Source organism: Nycticebus coucang, chromosome 11 (assembly GCF_027406575.1).
Source record: "Nycticebus coucang isolate mNycCou1 chromosome 11, mNycCou1.pri, whole genome shotgun sequence".
Classification (NCBI taxonomy): Eukaryota; Metazoa; Chordata; class Mammalia; order Primates; family Lorisidae; genus Nycticebus; species Nycticebus coucang.
This window is the reverse complement of record NC_069790.1, coordinates 66,467,590-66,490,951: the sequence shown is the minus strand read 5'-3', so window position 1 is coordinate 66,490,951 and position 23,362 is coordinate 66,467,590. Positions and strand designations below refer to the sequence as shown.

The window sequence follows — 23,362 nt, the reverse complement described above, 5'->3', positions numbered from 1 at the left end:
GATAATTTAATCAGAGTTCACAGTCTCCATTTCTCTTTGACTCGTAGGTCCCAGTTCTTGGTTTCCTTTAGTTGTGATATGCACAGACTCCTATGTAGTATAAGGAACTCAAATATTTTCAATAGATTTTATCCCAAGTATTTACAATACCATCTCATTTTCTATAATCCTAGAGTACCAAATACCAATAAGGTAATAATATCATTTATCAGTTTATTAAAATCCATTGTATGTTATCGGACTTTGGAACCAATTTGTTATTTTAAAGTAATTTATTATTGATTGATGAGAAATGTAAAAAAGAGGTAATGTCTTATATATAGTCATCAAGATACTTCCAAAAGTATCATGGTCATTCCAACATCCATAAAATGAATATTTGAGTATCTTAAATTTAAAGGTTATATATTCATCAGCTATGGACTTTATTATTATTCCATATTTTGATCATTCTCTTCAATTTTTTTAACTTTATAATGAATAAATGTTATTTCCCTTAGTTTCTAAGCTAGATTCCTGCCTTAGTTTTGACAAAGCAAAAGGCAGAATGCCGAAGAAGATATGATACTCCCTAAAATCATGAGTATGGTTTTCCCACACATAAATATCTTGTTAATATTTATTGGTCATACTTTGTGTGCACTGTATGGAAGTCTGAACTCTATACTAATTATTTCTTATTTAATCTAAATATAACTTAATTGCTTTTCGGACAAAAGACTCAATGGTATAATATTTTTTTAGCAGCTCCAAACGCAGTTAGCTTATTTTTACAGGGCTAATATCCAATAAACTTGCCACAGTGATCACAAAGTTGAACTGAGAATAGAATAGTGGAATCAAGAGAAAAGCTCAAACAGATACAATCTAAAACCTTAACAAGAGAATGCATTGCACACAAACCTTAATTCAATTAGTCAATTCTGTATTTATAAAAGGATTTCTCTTATTTAACCAAGATTAAAATAAGCAAAATAAAAATATAGGAGGTGATTCCCAGAAGTATATTATGATTCAACTAGTAGAGGAAAGTAGTTTATATGATCTAAATCCTTGTTATTTCAAGGGCCTATAGATAATAATCAATTACTTTGAATCATGCATGGCATTGTTTTCTACAAAGTGAAACATTACTTAGCACAATGAATAGAAGTACAAGCTGTAGGTCCAGGCTACCCAGTCATCTCCTGGCCTCAAATAAAAAACAAGACACTTCACCTGTGTCTCAGTAACCTCACATATAAAATGAGGATAATTATATAAACTACGTAATATGCCATAATGCTGGGAGAAATAAATGAGTTAATATATGATCAGTGTTAGAATAGTGCCTAACATTTAGTAAGAGATATGTAGCTATCAGCTATTATGTGATGATGGTGTGTTTTTTCATAAAGTCTATACAAAATAGATAAAAAAGAAATCATAATATTTCTCAACTCATAGTTCTCATGATGATCAAAGTAGGCGATGTATATAAAATTCTTAGAGCACTGTCTGATAGATAGGAAAATATTATTACTTTGGATATGGTTATTAAACTCTGTTTTATGCCCAAAAGGTTACATTTTAAAAATATATTATCTCATTTTCCATTAAATCAGAATTAGGAAGATGAGAACATCTCTATTTTTTTATGATAGTGGAATAATATTAAAATTCTATTCATTCCACAGACATTCATTAGAATGTATTGTGTGCTAAGTATGGAGCATTGTATTATGCTTCTGAGATTAGTGAGCTTTGTGTGTAAGGAGCTCACAAACTGGTGTTGAAACCAATCTGTACATAAAAAAAAATGTGCAATAAATTCTAATAGAAATCTGTGCAAAATGTTAAATATTGTAAGTAACTGTGCATCTCCTTCTAAAAAGAGGTGATATTTGAGCACAGTCTTTAAGGACAGATAGAATTTTGACAGAAAATATATAAAGGAAAGTACATTCCAGGCAGAAGAAATGTCCCAGTGCACCTGTCATCACCCGTTGCATTAACACACGGCACTTTTAATGTGTCTCCTACTCTGCGGTGTGAGCTCCTCAGGGCAAAAACCATGTCTTACTTATCATTGAATCTCCACCTTCTAACTAAGAATCTGAGACAATAAAGCACTTAATAAATGTTATACACTTGAAGAAATGTGGTATGCTGGACTACCGAAAATACACATGGCTCTCAGAAGTAAGACTAGACATAAAGGCAGCCTCTAGAGAAGAGAAATAATGTGCAGGCTGGGGAGTTTGGTTAATACATAGGTGACAAGGAGTCGTTACGTTTCTAAATTTAGAAAACTGACAAAGACTATAGCTGACTGTTACAAAGGTGTCTCTGGCTAGAGTGCTCAGGATGGATGAGTTCTGGAAAAGAGGGATGAGGAAGATTGTCCAGAAGTTACTCAACTTTTGTAGCTTTGAATTGCGGCAATGAGAGGAGCGAGATGTTTAAGAACTATGTATTTCATTTTTTTGTTTCTTTATTTATTAATAAGGAAAATAAATATAAAGTTGATATAGTCATTTGTTTTCTTTTCCTTCACCATAACCAATTCTTTTAGGTTTAGTTTCAAACAAACTTGACAAGGAAAAACAGCTGCAAAAATAGCCTAGGGTGTTATCATTCCAAATGATTTAATGTTGCCTTGTGACAATGCTAGCATCAAAAAGACTAAAGCATGTAGCCAAACTAAATAATTAGACTTAGGCATTACATATGAAAATTTCTCAGGCTGAGCCACATATTATGAAAAGACCTTGAGACAGATATTGGAGCAGGTTCTCTCTTCCCCAATCAGCTTATCTTTCTTGCATTTCTGCCAAACCAAGCAAAGTTATTTTTGTTTTCACAGAATAATCAACCAAAACCCAGGAAAAAAAAAAAAAAAAAAAGGGTAATTCCAGAGCCTGTCTTTTTAACACCTAAAGCTAAGATGTCTGGATTTCAGGAGTCAGAAGTGGATGCTGGCTCTTCTGGGTGCAAACTCATGAAAGCTGAAGACCAGTATTTCTGCAATATACTTCAGAGCTCTATTTTTTTTTTTTTCTCCTGAACTGGATTTCCCAAGCATGTGATTGTCCATAGTTTTTAAGACTTTTGGACTGGAACTTTATTTTGTTCCCTGGGTAGAAGAGTGAGTGTGCTGTATTACACATGCCCTTCAGAAGAGGCCTGCTCTGGGCTTGGTAACCAGTCACAACCTTTCTTAGGATCTCTAGGTCCTAAAACACTTTGTTCTATCTGCTCAACTCTTCAACCTCGTGCACTATAATCACTCTTTCTAATGTTCTCTATTCCCTTGTTCCAAGTTTGTAATCGCACTGAATCATACTTTCCACTTTTCTTCTAGCAGCATAACCTTGAAAAATGTACAATCTGATTATTTAAAAAATTAATGAAGCAAATATATTATAATTGTTCTTATTTCAGGTTAACGTGAGGGTACAAACAACCAGTTCACAGTATTTGAATTTGTTAGGCAGATATTATTTTTCATTTATTCTACTTATTTGAATGTGAAAATTGCACATGGTGGACGTTGATGGAAGGATGAGACAGAGAAGGTGTTCTTGACCCGCCATCAGTGAACCCCTGTAGGGTGAGCGGATGGTTCTGAGGATCCCAGTTCCTATAAACAATACAAAATTTTCACACATTTCTGAAGAGTGTGTGCATTGTCTTCATTAACATCTCTAGATCTTTTACCAAAAATCACATGGAAATGTATGCTTTCCATATATAGTCAAAAAACATAATTAAAATTATTTTTCATTTGTAGCATCAAAAAATGAGTCACTACTCTCCTAAAACTCGATGTTTGCAGGTAATGACTGACTCATTTGAGAGCACCACTTACTTTGTTACTTTGCATATGAAAAGACACTAACAAGTTTGACACAACTCTGCCCTGATGGGACCTGCAGTCTAGTGGAGAAGAAATACTCAATCTAATTAAGTACAAAGGACAATAGTACTTAAAGTGTAGACCATTCAGTGTGTCTAATAGTAGAATGGAAAGAGTTTATCCATTCCTTTAGCAAGCCAATAAGGATACTTCAATGTTTTCAATCTTTCAACATGTGTAGAGAAACCAAATAGTTGCTAACACTAAACCTTGTAGTTTCATTTTGTTAAAAGTGAGTACATATCTAATAAACTATCATTCTTTTATCTTCAGCAGCATGTGGGGTGTTACCTTTGAGAACAACAGAAATATAGCATAAAACAATTAGCACTTTAAAATCTTAGGAATCTTGTTTCACTCACATGTTATCAATTCAGTGAAGTCCAGAATGGTTAAGTTTCAAATAACCCAAGGGTGTCCAACCCGTGGCCCGTAGGCTGCATGCTAATTTTGTAAGGACTTTTTTACTTATCTGTGGTTTAGGATATCACAGATTGGTTTTTGTTTTGTTTTTTGGACAATCAGCTTTCATGAGTTAGTGTTTGTATTTAATGTGTGGCCCAAGACTACTCTTATTCTTCTAAGGTGTGGCAGAGAAAAATAAAAGGTTGGACACCTCTCAATAACCAGTTGTTCTTAGTGACAGAGTAGAGCTCAGCAACAGTGAATCCCTCATTCTCACACAGATAGGGCCCCGTTTAAAAGGAGGGTTAAGAACTAGGTATCCCCTGCTCCTACTCAAAAATAAGCTTTTACTCTAAAAAAAAATTATTTGTATCTCGTTCTTAGTGTCCCTTACTACAATTGTTCATTCATCCTGCAGAAACATTTGACCTAATGGTCAACATTCTTCCTGTTCATCTCAAAAAGGAAGGGAGTGTTTAGTCATACTGAATCTAATAAATTTAGGATTAGGCAACACAGACTTCCTTAGTGTTTGACTAGTAAATGAACAAGATCCCATACCCTTGAAATACTGCATTGATTGCCAGAGATCCTAAACTGGGCAGAGCTGTCAGCTTCTCTCATGAAAAGGCTACATTGCTAAAAGACGGATTTCTACATCTTTTAAAGCAAAATACTTAAGTGAAATTCACCAATGGTGAATACTGCAAGGGTACATGTCAGATTTATTAGTATAGAATATAAATGTCTTAACACAATAACTATATAAACGAGATGAGGTATATATTTAAAAAAATAAATAAAAATCTTAAGGCTATTAAAGGAAGAAATACATGGAGTAAAAAAGAAAATCAACTTTAGAGAAAACCAAATTTCAATCTAAGCAATAAAATTCCTCAGCAGAGAATCTAAAAAAGATCCAGACCAACAGCCAGTCGCCTTCCCCTGCCATTTCAGGATATTCAGCACCAATTCTTGCCTCACCTGAGTTACTTTTTCCTTCAGGAAACGGCGGTTATATCAATAGGGTTATTCTGAGATTTCTTGATATAGTCAGATCTCCAGTGCGTTCTCTGTGAAGCTGAGTAGTTTGTCTTGAAGACCATCAGTCAGTCTCCTTTCTATTCCCACCTTCTCCCTACATTCTTCTTTTTTCCCCTATCTCAGACTTCCCAGGGCTTTTTGTTAGGACTTATTATCCTAAGATCCGCTCTGCAGGGTTTCTTCAAAGCTTCTTCCTATATTTTGCAGAGATGTTTTGGCTATAGCTTTTTGTCCAAAGCAAAGCATGTTGATTCTCCCTTGATTTAACCTTGGGAAAAGTCCCTCTCTGAAATTGGCCCCACCTGATTTCCAATAGCTTTTGTGAGGCTTAAGATCATGTCAAAAGCTTTTGGTTCCCAAGATAGCTAACCTCCACCTGTGCAAAAATGCCAGTTGAGCTCTACTTCATACATTCTGTAGCCACTGCCAACTGCTCAGATAATACAAAGCATCTAAAAAAAAATAGGGGTCTGACCTAAAATCCCCACAGACGACAGCTTCAAATTCACAGGTGTATATTATGTTATCATTATTCTTTCCTGGGTGAAATATCCAGTCCTAACCTCTTTTCTTGCAAATGCAGGTCCAGATTGGAAAGAATAACAACACAAATCAAATTTTTATTTGTTGTTCTCCAATGGAATGCTGGAGATCATCCTGTTCATTAGATCTGACAGAATATTATCTATGTCAATAATAAATCAAATGATATCACATAAGGTATCATCAATTAGAGACAAATAAAGCCTATTACATCATCATATCTATTTCTTGCTTGGACAGGATGTGGAGTAGAGTGTGGCAATTTTACACTGTCACATTTCCCCCCACATCCAAACTTTTAAATCACAAGTTTATTCTCATTTGGCTAGCTTTCAGTTGTAAATGCTCTACATATTTCATCATTGTGACACTCATTATTTTTAGTTATGAGTCCTTTCAAATTCATACTTTGAGTAAAAATGAGATTTATTTTAATTTTCCAAAGCTTCGCTATGGTAATTTTTTTATTGATCTATAAAAAAACTTAGTGTTATAAATATCCAGTTCATTTTCTAAACAGCAATGCCATGGTAGAATAAACCTCTTCAGAAAGACTTGAGAATGGAATTCTGCAGAAGATTGACTCTATTTTAACAATTATTTTCTTAACTCTTTTCAAGTGATTCGGAATTTGTCTTTTTTCAAATTTCATAGAATATTTAAATTAAAACATCATATCAGAGGGCTGGGCGTGGTGGCTCACACCTGTAATACTAGGACTCTGGGAGGCCAAGGCAGGTGGATTGCTTGAGTTCATGAGTTCAAGACCAGCCTGAGCAAGAGTGAAACTCCCATCCCTAAAAAATATACCAGTGTTGTGATGGGCACCTGTAGTCACAGTTACTTGCGAGGATGAGGCAAGAGAATTGCTTGAGTTTGAGGAGTTTGAGGTTCCTGTGAGTTACTATGCTACAGCACTCTACCCAGGGTGATAAAGTGAAACTGCCTCAAAAAAATAATAATAAAATAAAATAAAAATCATGTCACAAGGGCAGCACCTATGGCTCAAAGGAGTAGGGCGCTGGTCCCATATGCTGGAGGTGGCGGGTTCAAACCCAGCCCCAGCAAAAAAAAAATAAATAAATAAATAAATCATGTCACAAATACAAATAAAAGAGAAAATTTTCTATCAAGTACATGTATTTAATGTTAAAAATTCAGAAATTCATAGCTTAATACAATATTTACTCTTGACTCTAATTAGCAGGAAAAATATAACAAGAGCAAATAATTCCTCAAGCTAAGATCACTACAAATCAGGGTGAGATAACTCTGCTTTACATTTTAATTGTAACTTTTAAGTAGTATAGCTCTTTTTTTCCCCCCCCACTGAGGCAGGGTCTTGTTCTGTCACCCAGGTTAGAGTACAGTGACATCATCATAGCTCATAGCAACCTCACAACCCTGGGCTAAAGCAATCCTCCTTCCTCAGCCTCCCCAGCAACTGGGACTTACAGGCTTGTGCCACCATCCTCAGCTAATTCTTATATTTTTGTGTAGATAGGGGGTCTGTCTCTTATTCAGGCTGGTTTTGAACTCCTGGTCTCTCCTCCTGGCTCAGTCTCTCAAAGTATTAGGACCAAGGTGTGAGCCGCCACACTATGCCAGGCCAATAGGATAACTCTTAAGTATAACTTCAAAAATTACATTGTATTTATTTTTCAAAATTTACTATATGAATTAAAGGCAAGTGTATGCAAGTATAAGCATGTAAAAATAATATTAAAAGGCCACCGTGAGCAGAGTCATGGTTGAGAAGTCTCAGGCCATCCGTATTTCCAAGCATTTGAATGTGCCTTCTATTTTTCCTGGAAGTTGTTCAAATAATATCTTCTCTCTTGATCTTATGAAATTTAGAATAATTTGATAGAATTTTTTTTTTTTAGTTTCTCGTGCTGGGCACTTAATATGACATATGATCTGAAATTGAATTTCCATTGTTTCAGGAAAATTCACTTTGGCTTTTTATTCAGAACAAACAGTTCTTATTTCTTAATCATCTATAAGTTTCCCTACTTTTTCTTCAAATGAGGGTCCTCTAATCATTTGCCCAAGGAGTAGAGTCCAGGTAGAAGTCTGCAAAACATTTACACCAGAATTCCCAAAAATACTTTCAAGAGAAAGATTAGAAAATAGCATCTTAGAATACTGTTCCCTCTAATTTCGGGTGGTATTTATAGGATATACAAGGAAATAATGTTTTACACTTATATGTTATCTTATATAACTGATGACTTCAACAAAGTCATCTACAACCCCACCATCTTCCCCGTGTGTCCCAGTTCAGAATTTCCCACAGCCTGTAAGTATCACCATTCTTCTTCACAGCCATCTCATCCTATGGACATTAATTAACAACATTGGTTATATGACCTACTCCAAAGGCTCAACATTTCACAATCATTTTTAGTTTTGTTTCCTTGTTCTCTTACCTTTCTTTCTCCTGTTCAAATAATTGGTCTCCATCAAACTTCCCTCACAACAAAATCTAGCTTATAGATTCTATCAAGCAACTACTCTGTTCTCACTCCTCCAATAGTTATTCCTATTGCCAGGCAGGCTAAGATTCAGATGACTATTCCTCTAAATTATTGTCACAGGGTTTTAATCTACCTTTTTCTACACCCTCTCGCCCACCAGTCCCTACCACATAACTCTGCCTATGGTATTTCCCTCCCAATCACAAGTAAATTAGATCACTATCATTATTAAAATACTAGTGGGAATATTAGTATTAAAATATTAGTGAGAATTCAATACATTTTAAGCTTCCTCCAGTGCTCAAAGTAAAATGTCATACCCAAATTCTTCTAAATTCTTAGATGTGTTCAGTTTTATTTACGCCATAGCCCCAATCTTTTCTTAGTTACTGGGCATGCTAAATTTTGTTCCTTAAAAAGACTAGTAGACCCAGCGAATAAGAAGAATGTCTAAATTACTGCTGTACTTAAGCCCTACTTCTTGCACATAAGAAATCAAATATTAAAGATTTAACTAATAATTTTTTAAACGAGTGATTCTTGCTTGCTTAGCTTTATCTAAATTCCTCCTAAATCAGGATTTATGACAACCTTATTAATAACTTAAAGAAGTTAATGTGCAATTTAGAGACCCAATTGTGTTCATGCTTTGCAGTCACAGGCGTTCCTGCTGTGATCACTGCACACTCACATAGATGGGAGCATCCCCAGAGCAATGCTTTGTAGGGTTCATCAGGCACTTGAGGATTCTGTTAGAAATATAAATTTTTGTTGTGAAGTCATGGAGCAGACCCAAGAGTCTGCATTTCAAACAAGTTTGCAGATTTTGCTGATACTACTGGCACTTGAATCAAACTTTGAGAAAAAAGGTGAAAAGCTAAAGTACACTGTGGCCTATTACCCTCAGCTTGCTTGCATTCAAGAGCTGGATTCTTTCCTTCTTCTCAACATTAGAGGTTTCCTCAAATCCTTACATCACAGCATGCATTAAATTAAGCAACGTAGCATATTTTTTCCTTTAGTATTCTAAACTGGTCAAATCTGTGCATCTCTAACTAACTTATTCCCTAATTGTTAATGGGTAAATGGCTTGCTTAGTGTGAAACAATAATATATAAAGTTATTCCCCTTGGTTTTATCATACAAAGAAGGGAAATACATCCATTTAATATGCATTACCTTTGGAAAAAAGATGACTAGACGAGGATTTATTGTAGACTTCATTCTAAATATCTTTGCTGTTGTCTGCAGCAGCATTCTACCTGTCTTATTACAATGATATTTTTAAAGACTGTAAATGTTCTTTATATGTTCAATAAATTAAAAAATATATTATGTATGCTCTCTCTTTGAAGTTTTTCACAACATCCATTTGGTGACAACATCTGAGGCACTTTCTCATATATTACATACTTGGGTTCTCAAGGAGAACCTCATTTCCAGATGAAAAACCCAAACTTAGAACAAGTAATTATTCTAATGGTGCATAGATAGCACATGTCAAAGAGCTCAAACCTATTTATGTCTTCAAATGATAAACCCCATCACCTATTACAGCCATATTTTAATGTTTAGCATTACTTTGCAAAACAAGATTCTTTTTCAAAAGAGCTCCACTTATGTTTCCACTGACTGTCCCCAAAGACAAGCTCACTTCTTCTTTTTTTTTCATTTATATTCTACATTTACTAAGTTTCACACGTACCTTTGTAAGATGCACCACAGGTGTAACCCCACCAATCACCCTCCCTCCGCGCATCCTCCCCCCTCCCTCGCCTCCCCCTCCCCCTTCCCCCTATTCTTCTTCTATGGCTTCTTCCAGTTCACCCCTCCTTTGGGATTAGTGAAATATTTATCTTATTTTCTAGACTGCGTCGGGCTCATGATGGCTTTAGTCAAATAAACCTCTTTATGACCATCTTTATAAGTAAAAAGCACTTTAGTTCTAATTTATGCCTCTTTTTGAATTAAAAGGATTACAGAGGCATCTTGAAAGGACTTTTACAAAAATGCAAACTGTATATTACTGGTCCTCAAGAAACCCAAGAGGCATCTGTCAAATTTTCTGTTAAAAAAAAAGATCCAATGAAATTCTATTTAAAATTATCATAAATTTCTTTTTAGACACATATACTAAAGTAATTTGACTGTGAAAATTCCTTTAATAAGACTCAAGGTATTAGAGCCAAATTTTAGGTAAGTTAAGTTATAAAACAAGTGATTGCACATAAAAACTTTTATCTTCTCAATAATTTGTAGAATAGTAAATTATTGCATGTAAGATCCAAAAAGAACGTTTTCAACCAAAAAAAAGTTTGACTGGGTTTAATTCTAGTAAAAATTGAAAAATTGCTTTCATTTAAACTATGCCCCTTCTAAAGTCCTTTCACAATAATACAAAACCCCAGACACAACTAAGTATCTCAAGGCCTAGCTTTCTTTTCCCTGCCTGGAGGACATGGATGAAAACTGTAGACCTTAGTGATTTTTATCTAACTTCTTAATTCCAGGAAGGCTCCTTATATAACACTTGCATGGCAATATTACACAATATTTATATTATTGTGTAAATTTCACCACTCTGTGAACCACTAAAGATCAGTCATGTTTAGAGCAATGTTCAACATTTATATACACTGTTAGATTTTAATTATTACTGAATAGAAGGTTAGAAGCAGTTAAGTTGTAGCAAAAACGCTGTTGAACTAAGACGCAGTAGGATTATAGGCCATCACCAAATTTTTTCACTTATGGGACCTCTTAGTTTGAATCTTTGTTAAAAATCTCATGTTGAAATTTGATCCCCAGTGTTGGAGGTGGAGTCTAGTGGGAGGTGTTTAGGTCATGAGGCAGATCCTTCATGAAGGCCTCTCTGCAGTAATGAGTGAGTTCTCACTTTATTAGCTCGTTTTAGAGCTGGTTGTTTAAAAGAGCCTGGGTACCTTGTCCTCCCTCCTTTGCTACTTCATGCAAGACACCCACTCGCCCTCCCTTCATCTTACAATTCCATTGGAAGCTCAGTGAAGCCCTCACCAAAAGCAGACAGATGCTGGTACTGTGTTTCTTGTACAGCTTGCAGAACTGTGAGCCAGAGAAAATTATTTTCTTTATAAATCGCCCTGTCTCACGTATTCCTTTATAGCAATACAAAATGGGCTAAGATTATAACTATAAGGTTATTATTGAATTTTTCTGGAGTTTTGTTTCCAAATCATTATATATAAATCTAAACACATGTAGTTCTTACAACCTGTATCATTACCTTACCTCACACTTGAACACATTCCTCCTGGAACATATTTTTAAATGTATTTAACCTCTCTTTCCTTCTAGATATTAATTGCCATTGATAATGAACAAGATGTAATTTGTTACATAAACAAAGTTGAATGAAGAAAGTAAAGAGAAAGATATGATCAGTAGTACTGAATTTGGTCAACGTGTCTAGAGAGATGTCTTATAGGATGTTTAAGAAAGGAAAAAAATGTATTATATTTGTAAATTTGTAATACTCAACTCACGTTAGACTTAATCAATAGCAAAAGATATACATTGACTTCCACAATTACAATCGGTATCCATTGAGTATTAAAATCTGTCCTAAAATAACCTGTTTTTAGGGGAAAATTGTTTCCATAATACTTTCTTCAAAATTGTATACATTATCCCACATCTCACCTGCATTGTTGAGATGGTAAATACGCTATTATTTCTCCCACTGAAAAGAAGTCTTTTTTTTTTTGCAGTTTCTGGCCTGGTCTGGGTTTGAAACCACCACCTCTGGCATATGGGGCTGGTGCCCTACTCCTTTGACCCACAGGTGCCACTCTAAAAAGAAGTCTTTTGATCTCATCGTCACTTCAGCTACTGTCAATGTCACAATTATAAAAAAATTCCTTAAAATAATTATCTACTGTCACTGTCTCTAGTCCCAAGTGCTCAAGAATCTATCCTCGTTGAACTTTGGCTCCCACAGTTGCATACTTCTCTCATCAAAGTAAACAATGACCCCTTTGTTTTTAAATTGAATGTTTACTTTTAGTTGTCATCTCTCTAGACACGTTGACCAAATTCAGTACTGCTGATCATATTTTTCTCTTTACTTTCTTCATTTAACTTTGTCTATACTACAACTCCTGATTTTCTCCTGTGTTATACGTAGGAAGTCCTTTTTAGTTCACTTTGCTGTCTTTCTCTGATTTCTGAACTTGAGAGTATTCCAGAACAGAATCCTTTGAATTCTGCTCCATCCTTTAGTTATCTTACAGAGTCTTGCAATTTAAAAACATTCTATATGTTAATGGCCAAATTGATATCTCCAAGGGATGTCTTCAAGAACTCCAGACTTGCATGTATTCAAATACTTTCTTGGAAGCTTGCTTAGATACCTAACAGCCTTCTCAAACAAAATATATCCACTTGATTTTTCTCCAAATCTACTTTGTTCATGGTATTCCCCACTTTAATCAATGGTAACTCCGTCTTTACACCAGAACACCATGGAGTTGTGTTAGCCTTCTCTCTCTCACTTCAGATTCAGCCCTTCAGCAAATCCTGCTGGCTCTATGTTCATATCCTCTTCTGTCTCCATTCTTGCAACTTGGACCATAGACTATCATGTATTATGCATATTCTTACAATAGGCTTGAAGTTCATTTCCCATTTCTCTGATTTCTCTTTCAGTGTATTCTATTCTCAGCTCAGGAACCAGAGTGCTCCTCTACACTGAGATTTGGATCGTGTCAGATCCTGCTCCACATTCTTTAGTGGGCTCCCATTACCACTCAGACTAAACACCCACAGCAGAGGATCTAATCCCTCTCCCCATTGACTTGATTTAATCAATTTCTTCTTTGTCCCATCCCACTGTTTTTTAGCCGTACTGTCTTCTTCAGAATCCTTACACATGCCAGACACCCTCTCACCCTAGGGCCTTGGCACCTGGTGCTCTTCTTGCCCAAAATATTCTAGACATCTGCAGGGCTTGCTAAGGTAACCTCTTTAAATATTCAGGAAAACATGATTCTCTCAGTGAGTTCTCTCTTGACCACCAGATTTGACTACTCCACCCCAACCACTTCTTAGCTCCCTTTTTGGATGCATTTTTATCCATAATACTTACCAGTTTCTATCCCACTAAATAATTTACTTAAGTATGGTCTAGTTATCTCCACTATGTAAACATATACTACATAATGGCAAGGACTTTTCTCTCTTCTCTTTCCTGATATGTTCACTAGTTCCCAGAATAAGGCCAGAAACATAGTCACCATTCACGAACTATTGTTATGAACTATTGACAGTTGAATTCCAGATGTACAATGAAACTATCCTCAAACTTAGAACCCTTACAGCTTCAGCCTCCTGTGTATCTGGGACTACAGGCACACACCACAATGCCAGGCTTCTTGCTAATATTTTGTATTTATCTCATCTCCTGGAGGTTTCCAAACAAATAACGTTACAAACATTAATGATTCCTAGGTATAAATATCACTAACACATACCAGGTCCTTAGTGATCATTATGGAATAGAAAGTATGTACATTCATATGTACATATTAGAGAAAATATGTACATATTATGTACATTATTATTATTAGAGATTTAAGTACATCATCTCTAAGAAAATATGGACTACAAGCCCAATTTAAGGGACAAAATATGTAATAATCAGATAACACAAAATCTGGAAATACAGAATATCCTGACATAATATTTAGATTCACTCTCCTATGAAATTTTAATATGAAGATAAATTATCACAATGGTAATACACTTTTTTTTTTTTTTTTTTTTTTTTTTTTTTTTTTTTTTTTTTTGTAGAGACAGAGTCTCACTGTACCGCCCTCGGGTAGAGTGCCGTGGCGTCACACGGCTCACAGCAACCTCTAACTCTTGGGCTTCCGCGATTCTCTTGCCTCAGCCTCCCGAGCAGCTGGGACTACAGGCGCCCGCCACAACGCCCGGCTATGGTAATACACTTTGTAAAAATAAGTTTAGCTAAGGGTATAAAATCCTATAAAAGTCAGTAAATCTCTTTTGGTCTTCCAAAAAGTTCGTGTGGTCTTTTTCAATCCAATTAATTTTGACAATCAAAAATCATACAATCGGGTTTAGTCAAATATCAACATGATGCTTCTATGAATGTATTTACTCTGATAGGTAAGTGCCCCAGGGAAGAAATACTTAATGTCTATTGTCAGAGAGACAGGATTAGGAATCCTGGAACTATGTAGCCTGGGGTTGACCCGGGAGTTGAACCATGAACTACTTTGTGATGTAGGCAAATTCTTCAACCTCTTTGTAACTCACTATCCTCAAACATATAGAAACATCACCACATGGTGGTGGTGATGATAAAATAAGATAATTTATAATGATTATCAGTGAATATTATCTATTATTAAAGTTTATATGCAAGTGGGATTTTTTTTTTTTTTTGCATTGCAACCTTAACATTACAAAAACCAGACAGAATTTCCTTTTTTAAATTCCTTCAACCTTTTTTGTTTAAACTTTCCTTTTCTTTTTAAAAATTATTTTTGGCTTTTCTATTTCCTTTTCTTTTTTTTTACTTTTGAAGATAAATTTTATGTAAAGGCAAAAGGACAGGCCTTACATGTGCAATTTACTGATCTTTGACAAATCTGTACACTTGAGTGATCCACACCCCTATGAAAACAGGGAACCTTTTTATAATCCCAGAAACTTTCCTCTCCTACTCTTTACAATCAATCCTTTCTGACTATTCATAAAGGCAACTCTTCTAATTTTTTTTAAACCATTAATTAGTTTTTCTGCTGTAGAACTCTAGATAAATAGCAAGTGTATATTTAATACCACAAAAAACTGCTCAAAATTTCCCAATGTTGCAATGTTTGCAAGCTCAAACTGTTCCACAGATTGCCCAATATTCAATACTGTCAATGTTTCTTTTTTAGCTATTCCAATAGATATGTAAGAGTATTTTACTCTAATATTAATTTGTATATACCTAATAATTCAGAATGCCCAGCTGTTTCATTTTCTTTTTGGTTCTTTGTACATCCTGCTTTGTAAAGTGGCAGTTGCAGTATTTACCCTGTACAAATTGGTAATTATTCATTTGTTTGAGATACATTCTGAAGACTTTATCAATTTTTTTTTTAATTGAAACAAGGTTTCACTGTGTTGCACTCAGAGATTGCTGTGGCGTCACAGCTCACAGCAATCTCAAACTCTTGGGCTTAAGCGATTGTCTTGCCTCAGCCTCCCACGTAGCTGTGACTACAGGTGCCGGCCACAATGTCCAGCTATTTTTTTGTTGCAGTTGTCATTGTTGTTCAGCTGGCCCATGCTAGGTTTGAACCACTAGCCTCAGTACATGTGGAAGGCATCATAACCACTGTGCTATGAGCGCCAAGCCTTGTTTGAGATATATTCTAAATTCAATATGTGATTATATGAATTAATTGCTTACATATAAGGGTTTTTTTGGTTTCTTTTTAATTCCAAATTATTAAGGGGGACAAACGTTTTTGTTACATGGATACTTTTTTAAATGATTAAGTTGGGGCTTTTAGTGTACCCATCACCAGACTGGTGTTCTTTGTACCCAATAGCACATCAGGTATAGATATAACTTTTGTGAATATTTTATAGCTTGCCTTTTCCTTTTCTTTCCTTTTCTTTTCTTTTTTCTTTTCTTTTTCTATTCCCTTTCTTCATTAAAAGACATCATTGTGTTTTTGGTAAGCAGAATTTTGTTTTAATTTTGATAACATCTAGTTTTAAAATTTTTATGGCTATTTGTGTGTGTGTCTTAAGAAATCTTTGCTTATTTAGAGGTTGCAAAGCTACTATTCTATCATTTATTCTAAAAGCTTGAGACAAGAATTTTAGCTTTTAGTTTTGGGTTTATGATCCATCCACTTTGTATCACTTTTTTCTGTGAGGTCTAGGGTAAGACAGCTTCTTTGGAATTTTTTGTTTGTTTGTTTACGTTTTTGTTTTTTTTTTTTAATTTGAGACAGATTATCACTCTGTCTCCTGGGTTAAAATGCAGTGGCATCATAGCTCACAGCCATCTCACACTTTTGGGGCCAGGAGATTCTCCCCAGCCTTCCAAGTAGCTGTAACTACAGAACCATGTCACCATGCCTGGCTAATTTTTTTCTATTTTTTGGAGAGACAGAATATCACTCTTGCTTAGGTTCATTTCAAACTCCCGGCCTCAAGCAATCCTCCCATCTTGACCTCCTAAAGTGCTAGGATTATAGGAGTGAGACCGAGAGCCTGGTCAAAATTCATTTTTTATGTATTGTCATGAAGGTGTTTCAGCATGATTTCCTTTCCACACTGATTTGCATAGTGCCTGTTATATAAATGAAGAGATGATATAAATGTAAATTGTGGCCAATTGTATTTTATAAAGCTATCCATGATACCTCCAATGCTACAGCTCCTGTGTATGTGATGTACAGGTTATATGCTTTCCTCTGGGACTGAGTAAGGCTTTATCACTTTTCGACTGATAGAATAACCTGGAAGCAATGCCACATGACTTCAGAAGCTAGGTCAAAAAAGGTAATACAGCTTCCTCCTTGTTTATGGAAACACATACACTTGAGGTCCTGAGCTGGCTTTGAGGAAGCCAAAACTTTTCATGTGGAAAGGCTCCCTGAGATTACATACACAGAGAAGTGTTAGCCAGCGCCAGATCCTTACTTTTCCCCTTTCAGCCATCATCTGACTGCAATGCCATTAAACAGCACAAGCCAGAACTACCCTGCTGAGCCCTTCCAAAATTCACAAACCACAGAAAATGTGAGCGATAGTAATTGTTTTACTAAGGCACTGAGTTTTACGGTGACTTGTTATACAGAAATAGATATCCAAATTATATTTTTGTTTTAAGAATGGAAAAATTCCATAACAAAATCCTAAAAGGTATGGCTTTAAAGATTATCTTGTTAAACAATAGGCTTGCAATTATTTATTTATTTTTTTTTTGTAGAGACAGAGTCTCACTTTATGACCCTCGGTAGAGTGCCATGGCATCACACAGCTCACAGCAACCTCCAACTCCTGGGCTTAAGCGATTCTCTTGCCTCAGCCTCCCGAGTAGTTGGGACTACAGGTGCCCACCACAACGCCCGGCTATGTTTTGGTTACAGTTTGGCCGGGGCCAGGTTTGAACCCACCACCCTCGATATATGGGGCCTGCGCCTTACCGACTGAGCCACAGGCGCCGCCCTAGGCTTGTAAATTTTTAAAGAAAATGTGATAGTCACAAAGAAAGCTCAAGAACTAGATAGGCTTATCTCGAGAAGCTTTGTAGAGATAGCTTTAGTTTAACAGAGTGTATTATAAATTGATAGATGAAAAACCGTAGAGTTTTTTATATTGGATGGTCCTTATTCTGTGTTCTGTTTGTTCTGCTATCTCCAATCTGCAACCTGGATAGCGAGGTTTTAAATTCAGATATACTTTTCATCCCTAGAATTTCCATTTAATTATTTTTTATACTTTTCATGTCTCTGCTGATATTCCCTATTTCATTCCCTTTAATAACATTTTCTTTTAAATCCTTTAAAATATTTATAATAGATGTTCTAAAGTCCTTACATGTTAACATGAACATCTGTATCACTTCAAGTTTGGTTCACATTAGCTGTATGTTTCTTTGTTATCATTAAATTTCCTGTTTCTTTGTATGTCTAGTAACTTTTGATTTTATCTGGACATTACGGGTACTAAATTGTTGAGGATATGGTTATTTGCATTTTTCTTACTTTACAAACTGTTGAGTTTTTTTTTTTTTTTTTTTACTAGCAGATATTTAATTTATTGGCAGATCGTATACAACCTTTCGAGGCTTATTTTTCCTTTTTAAAGGCAGAATTGAGTATGCTTTAGAAATAGAGTAGCTTAGATCTTAAAATGTGACATTTGAAGCATGTCATCTGTGTGCCCAAGGTGTTAGGCAGGGTCTTTCAATTCTGGATGGGCAGAACTCTCATTTCTCCTGAACCTCCAGTATCTCAGCTTAGCTCACAAATTTTCTGTTTGGCCCAAACCTTTCTCAGTTTCACCCTTAGATGGTTTCTTTCTCCCATCCCTGTTAGCTATTGTTCAATGTCTAAAAGTGGTTGGTTTATGTAGTTTGTCCAGCTGCATAGTAGTTTAGGACAGAAGGTATAATGCACTACTAATTGCTCTGATATGGATAGAAGCCTTGACTTTACCTTTTATTTGTACCTAGTACATTACCATTACTATTAATATTCACTTGAAGCCAGGAAAATTTTAGGGAAATGGCATATAAATGAATATATACCTAATTAAGAAATGAATGACACCCAAATATAAATTTAAATTATTGATTAAATAAAAAATAATAAACTATGTATTATAATAAGGTCAATGTCCCTGGATAAAAATCTTACTCTAGTTTACCAATAAATATATTTCAAATTTAAGTGACTTTTATACATGTATGTACATAAATTTCAAAAAATATATAAAATACCCAACTCTTTCATACATACAGATTCCAAGCGAATACCAACAGATAAAATATGTAGCTGGTATAATGTCCTAAAACCACTTCTTTGTGTGACATTAAATTAACTGTTATCACTGATATTCAATTTGGCTATAAAATATCACCCTCCAAATAAGAAGATATTAAAATTGCCGACATAATTTTTACCTGCCAAGTTCAGAATAAAGAAATTTGATTCCCCTCTAGCCCATTTGTCAATGGTATATACCATTACTGGAGGTATTAATGAAGTCTATAGTACACCATAAAAAAGAAAACAAAACTATAAAATAAAGCTCTGGGAGTACAACTTAGACACGCACACACAAATGAATGACTATAACTCATAATTTTTGCCTTAATATTAATTTAAACACATAAAAATTATTAGCTTAACAAATTTCATTTTCTAATAATGCTTTTCATGTTTTTATATTTAAAAGCTTTCACATTGTCTATTTCCCTTTTTTCTTTTTTGACAGAGTCTCATTTTGTCGCCTTCAGTAGAGTGCTGTGATGTCATAGCTCACAGCAACCTCAAATGCTTGGGCTCATCCATCCTCTTGTCTCAGCCTCCAGAATAGCTGTAACTACAGCTGAGGTGCCCACCACAATGCTGGGCTATTGTTGCAGAGGCAGGGTCTCACTCTTGCTCAGGCTGGTCTTGAACTCCTGAGCTCAAGCATCCACCAGCCTCAGCTCGCAGAGTGCTAGGATTACAGGCATGTACAAGCATCTACCATGCCCAGCCCACACTGTCTATTTTCTGTTATAAACACACACACACGCACACACACACACACATATATTTGAGGTCATAAAGCTATTTTAGTATGTTAACCTTTTTTTATGATATCTTTGCTGTATTTTTTTAATTCCCTCTAAATATGAATAAACTAATTAGTAGCAATAATGTGAGATTAGTTAACAGTTTTCAATTTTTAAGGATTTATTTGTTTTAATGTAAAATGATCGTAACCTTTAGACCAAATTGATTATTTATAAATACGGGGCTGAAAAGTGCATTTGAGTAGATTTCATATCCTTTCCTTCACAAAAATAAATAGTCTTTATATTCTATTATGATATATATATATATTTTTTTTTTTTTTTTTTTTTTTTTTGCAATTTTTGGCCAGGGCTGGGTTTGAACCTGCCACCTCTGGCACATGGGGCCGGCGCCCTATTCCTTTGAGCCGCAGGCGCTGCCCTCTATGATGATATTTTTATTAACTATACCAACAGTATAAACATTTTATAGCAGTAACTCATTTGTAAATAAAAAGTAATTGAAAAGATATTCAAAAATCTTAATAAACACTATAAAATAAGTACATATTTACCTTTGTAGGTTAGCTTGAGTCGTGGAATATTTTGCTTGGAAGTTCCAATAACTGGAAGAAACAGCATGGGCATGCTTAGCATCATCAAAGCAAGAAAAAGGTGACAATCTTGGCTTCTGGGCTTTGGTCTCTCCTCTTTTTTAGAATTCATGATGAAAACAATGTTCTCTTTCACACAGTGTTAATCTAAAAAGTAATAAAATTAGGATTATTTAGACAGCAATTGGCATATTTTCCTAGGCTTACTAAATTATAATTTTCTGAACGTATATATATATTTAAAAATAGTATTTCCTTCTTTCTTCTTTAGCTTATACAAAATTATTGCAGAGGAAATGAATCAGAACTGAGTAATAAAATTTAGGACTGGCATTACTCAGATGTAGAAATGAATGCACCAAAAAAAAAAAAAAAAAAAGAAAGAAAGAAAGAAATGAATGAACCACTAGAAATTCAACTATTTGAACTATCTCTTCCTCTACTAACGTTTTTACAAATACAAATGTGGGAAGAACCAACTTTCCCATAACTTGATGAATTCTTATTTCAGATACAAGCACTAGTATAAGCATACTCTCACTCCATACCATTCCCAAAGAGAAAAATCCCCCAGTAAAAACAGAGGAAATCTGTCATTTTGAGGGAGTTTTCTTATTTCTGATTTTAAAAGTTCACTGAAATTGGGGAAATTGGATACGATCAGAGCAGGGCCACCAGCATAGATGTTAGGACAGGGACGATGCACTCTTAATCTGCACCCTATCCTATTCCACATGAGGCAGCACAGTTAGAAAAACAAATTGTGAAATATAAGAGCTGATATGGGGGAAGAAGTGGTTATGGATAGGTTGCCATAGATAAGCAGATTTGGTTGTTTTCCTTAAGATATGGAGTAAATAAAAATACACAAATAAAAGTAAAACTAGTAATAAACATTACAAATAATACTTATTGAGTATTTATATGTACCAGACACTTCTGAAAAGGTGCTTTACATAAATGAAATGATGTAATTCTAATGATGACCAAAGGGCAGGTAATAATTTATCTCATTTCAGAGGTGAGGACACTGGGGTACACAGGGCAATAGTTCTTCTAAGATCACATGGCAAGAAGAGATGGATCAAAACAACATATAATCAGGACTTTAGCCATAGTTTTTGCTTCTTCACATCTAAGGTTTTGGGTGCTTTTCATTATAGTGCAATCAAGTGACCTTAAACTCTCCATGGAGTCTTCAACTTCTCTTCCTTCTCCATTGATTTAGTGGCATCTTTCTAGGAGATAAGTCAGAGATCATAACTTGTTATCTTGGTTTTTAGGGAGGATTCTGGATGTGGTACCCACTTCAGAAAACCAGGGCTATACTTTCTTGGTGATAGGTTTAGCCATAATAAAAAATGACTAAATTTTAAGTAATTTTCTAATTATTTAAGATTCAAAATAAATATTTTATGTGGATACAGTATAGTTTTCAGAAAAGCTCTAATAAAGGGTGCACTTTTTCCCAGGCAAGATCAATTCTTCAATGTGTTAAAATGTTTCACCAACTTTGAATATCAACATTCCAATTATGATAAATCTCAGAAGTTCAGACGTTAAGATTAATTTGGGAAAGTAAAATGAGATCAAATTCAAGGTGTATTTAATTTATGTTTATGCAGGACAAACATCAGGTTAGACTTCAAATTTTGTTCATTTTCTTCATAAAATGTTGAACACAAATGCTTAATAAATTATACTTTCACAATTACAGAGGATTTTCATTACCCTCAAAGATACCTATAGGGATTGCCAAATTATTCTTTTTGTATAATCAGTAAATATTTAATTCTTCTTTAAGAAGTTTACTGCATATGCAAATAATGAAGTTGATTAAGGATATTTTCTTAAATATGGCATATTTCACATCTTTTATTCATTTTTACTTGACATTTTTTGAAGGTTTTGCCTAATTAGAAATAATTTGAGAAACATCAGGAACATCCTTCTGACCAAAAGATCTCTTGAAGTTTTTAAAATTTCAATTGTTCATATTTTAATAGTAGATATCTCTAAAGTTCTCTGCATAACCTATATGAAATAATGTCTAAAAGTTATATTATTTCAAAACTAGCAAAAGACATATTCATATTATTCCCACAAAAGTCACTTTAGCTGATCTACAGAAAATATTTATCAGATTAGATTTGAATTATATAAGTTTTAAATTACTCAATCTCTAAAGAAATGCATTCTTGCAACTTTTTAGTTTCTCATTTATACCAGTAAAGACAGATGTGTTATTTGACTTACAGATTCTCCTCAAAAATGTACTGCTTTTATGCAGATACCATCACCAATTTTATATATTCATATTTTATATATGTATATATCCTTATATGGCTTGTGATATTTGAACATATAAGACATATTCTTTTTTTTATTAAATCATAACTGTATATATTGATATGATCATGGGGAATCATACACTCGCTTCATAGACCATTTGACACATTTTCATCACAATGGTTAACATAGCCTTCCTGGCATTATCTCAGTTACTGTGTCAAAACATTTACATTCTACATTTACCAAGTTTCGCAAATACCCTTGTAAGATGCACCACAGGTATGATCCCACCAATCCCCCTCCCTCTACCCCCCCTCCCCTCACTTTCCCACTTCCCCCTATTGTTAGGTTATAACTGGGTTATAGCTTTCATGTGAGAGCCCCAAATTAGTTTCATAGTAGGGCTGAGTACATGGGGTACTTTTTCTTCCATTCTTGAGATACTTTACTAAGAAGAATATGTTCCAGCTCCATCCATGTAAACATGAAAGAGGTAAAGTCTCCATCTTTCTTTAAGGCTGCATAATATTCCATGGTGTACATATACCACAATTTATTAATCCATTCGTGGATCGATGGGCACTTGGGCTTTTTCCATGACTTAGCTATTATGAATTGGGCTGCAATAAACATTCTGGTACAAATATCTTTGTTATGTTATGATTTTTGGTCTTCTGGGTATATACCCAGCAGAGGAATTACAGGATTGAATGGCTGATCTATTTTTAGATCTCTGAGTGTTCTCCATATATCTTTCCAAAAGGAATGTATTAATTTGCATTCCCACCAG

At 34.7% G+C, this 23,362-nt stretch overlaps 1 protein-coding gene across 2 annotated transcripts in view; it reads right to left on the bottom strand.

The window, feature by feature from the left end:
* SEMA3D (semaphorin 3D) overlaps window positions 1-23,362 on the bottom strand; it is a 206,112-nt gene that overhangs the window by 110,574 nt on the left and 72,176 nt on the right. For both annotated transcript variants that reach the window (XM_053553864.1, XM_053553863.1), the window contains one exon: window positions 20,242-20,427. In XM_053553864.1, the coding sequence (XP_053409839.1) occupies window positions 20,242-20,392 (151 nt within the window). In that variant the 5' untranslated portion in view covers window positions 20,393-20,427. The remainder of the gene's footprint in view (window positions 1-20,241; window positions 20,428-23,362) is intronic.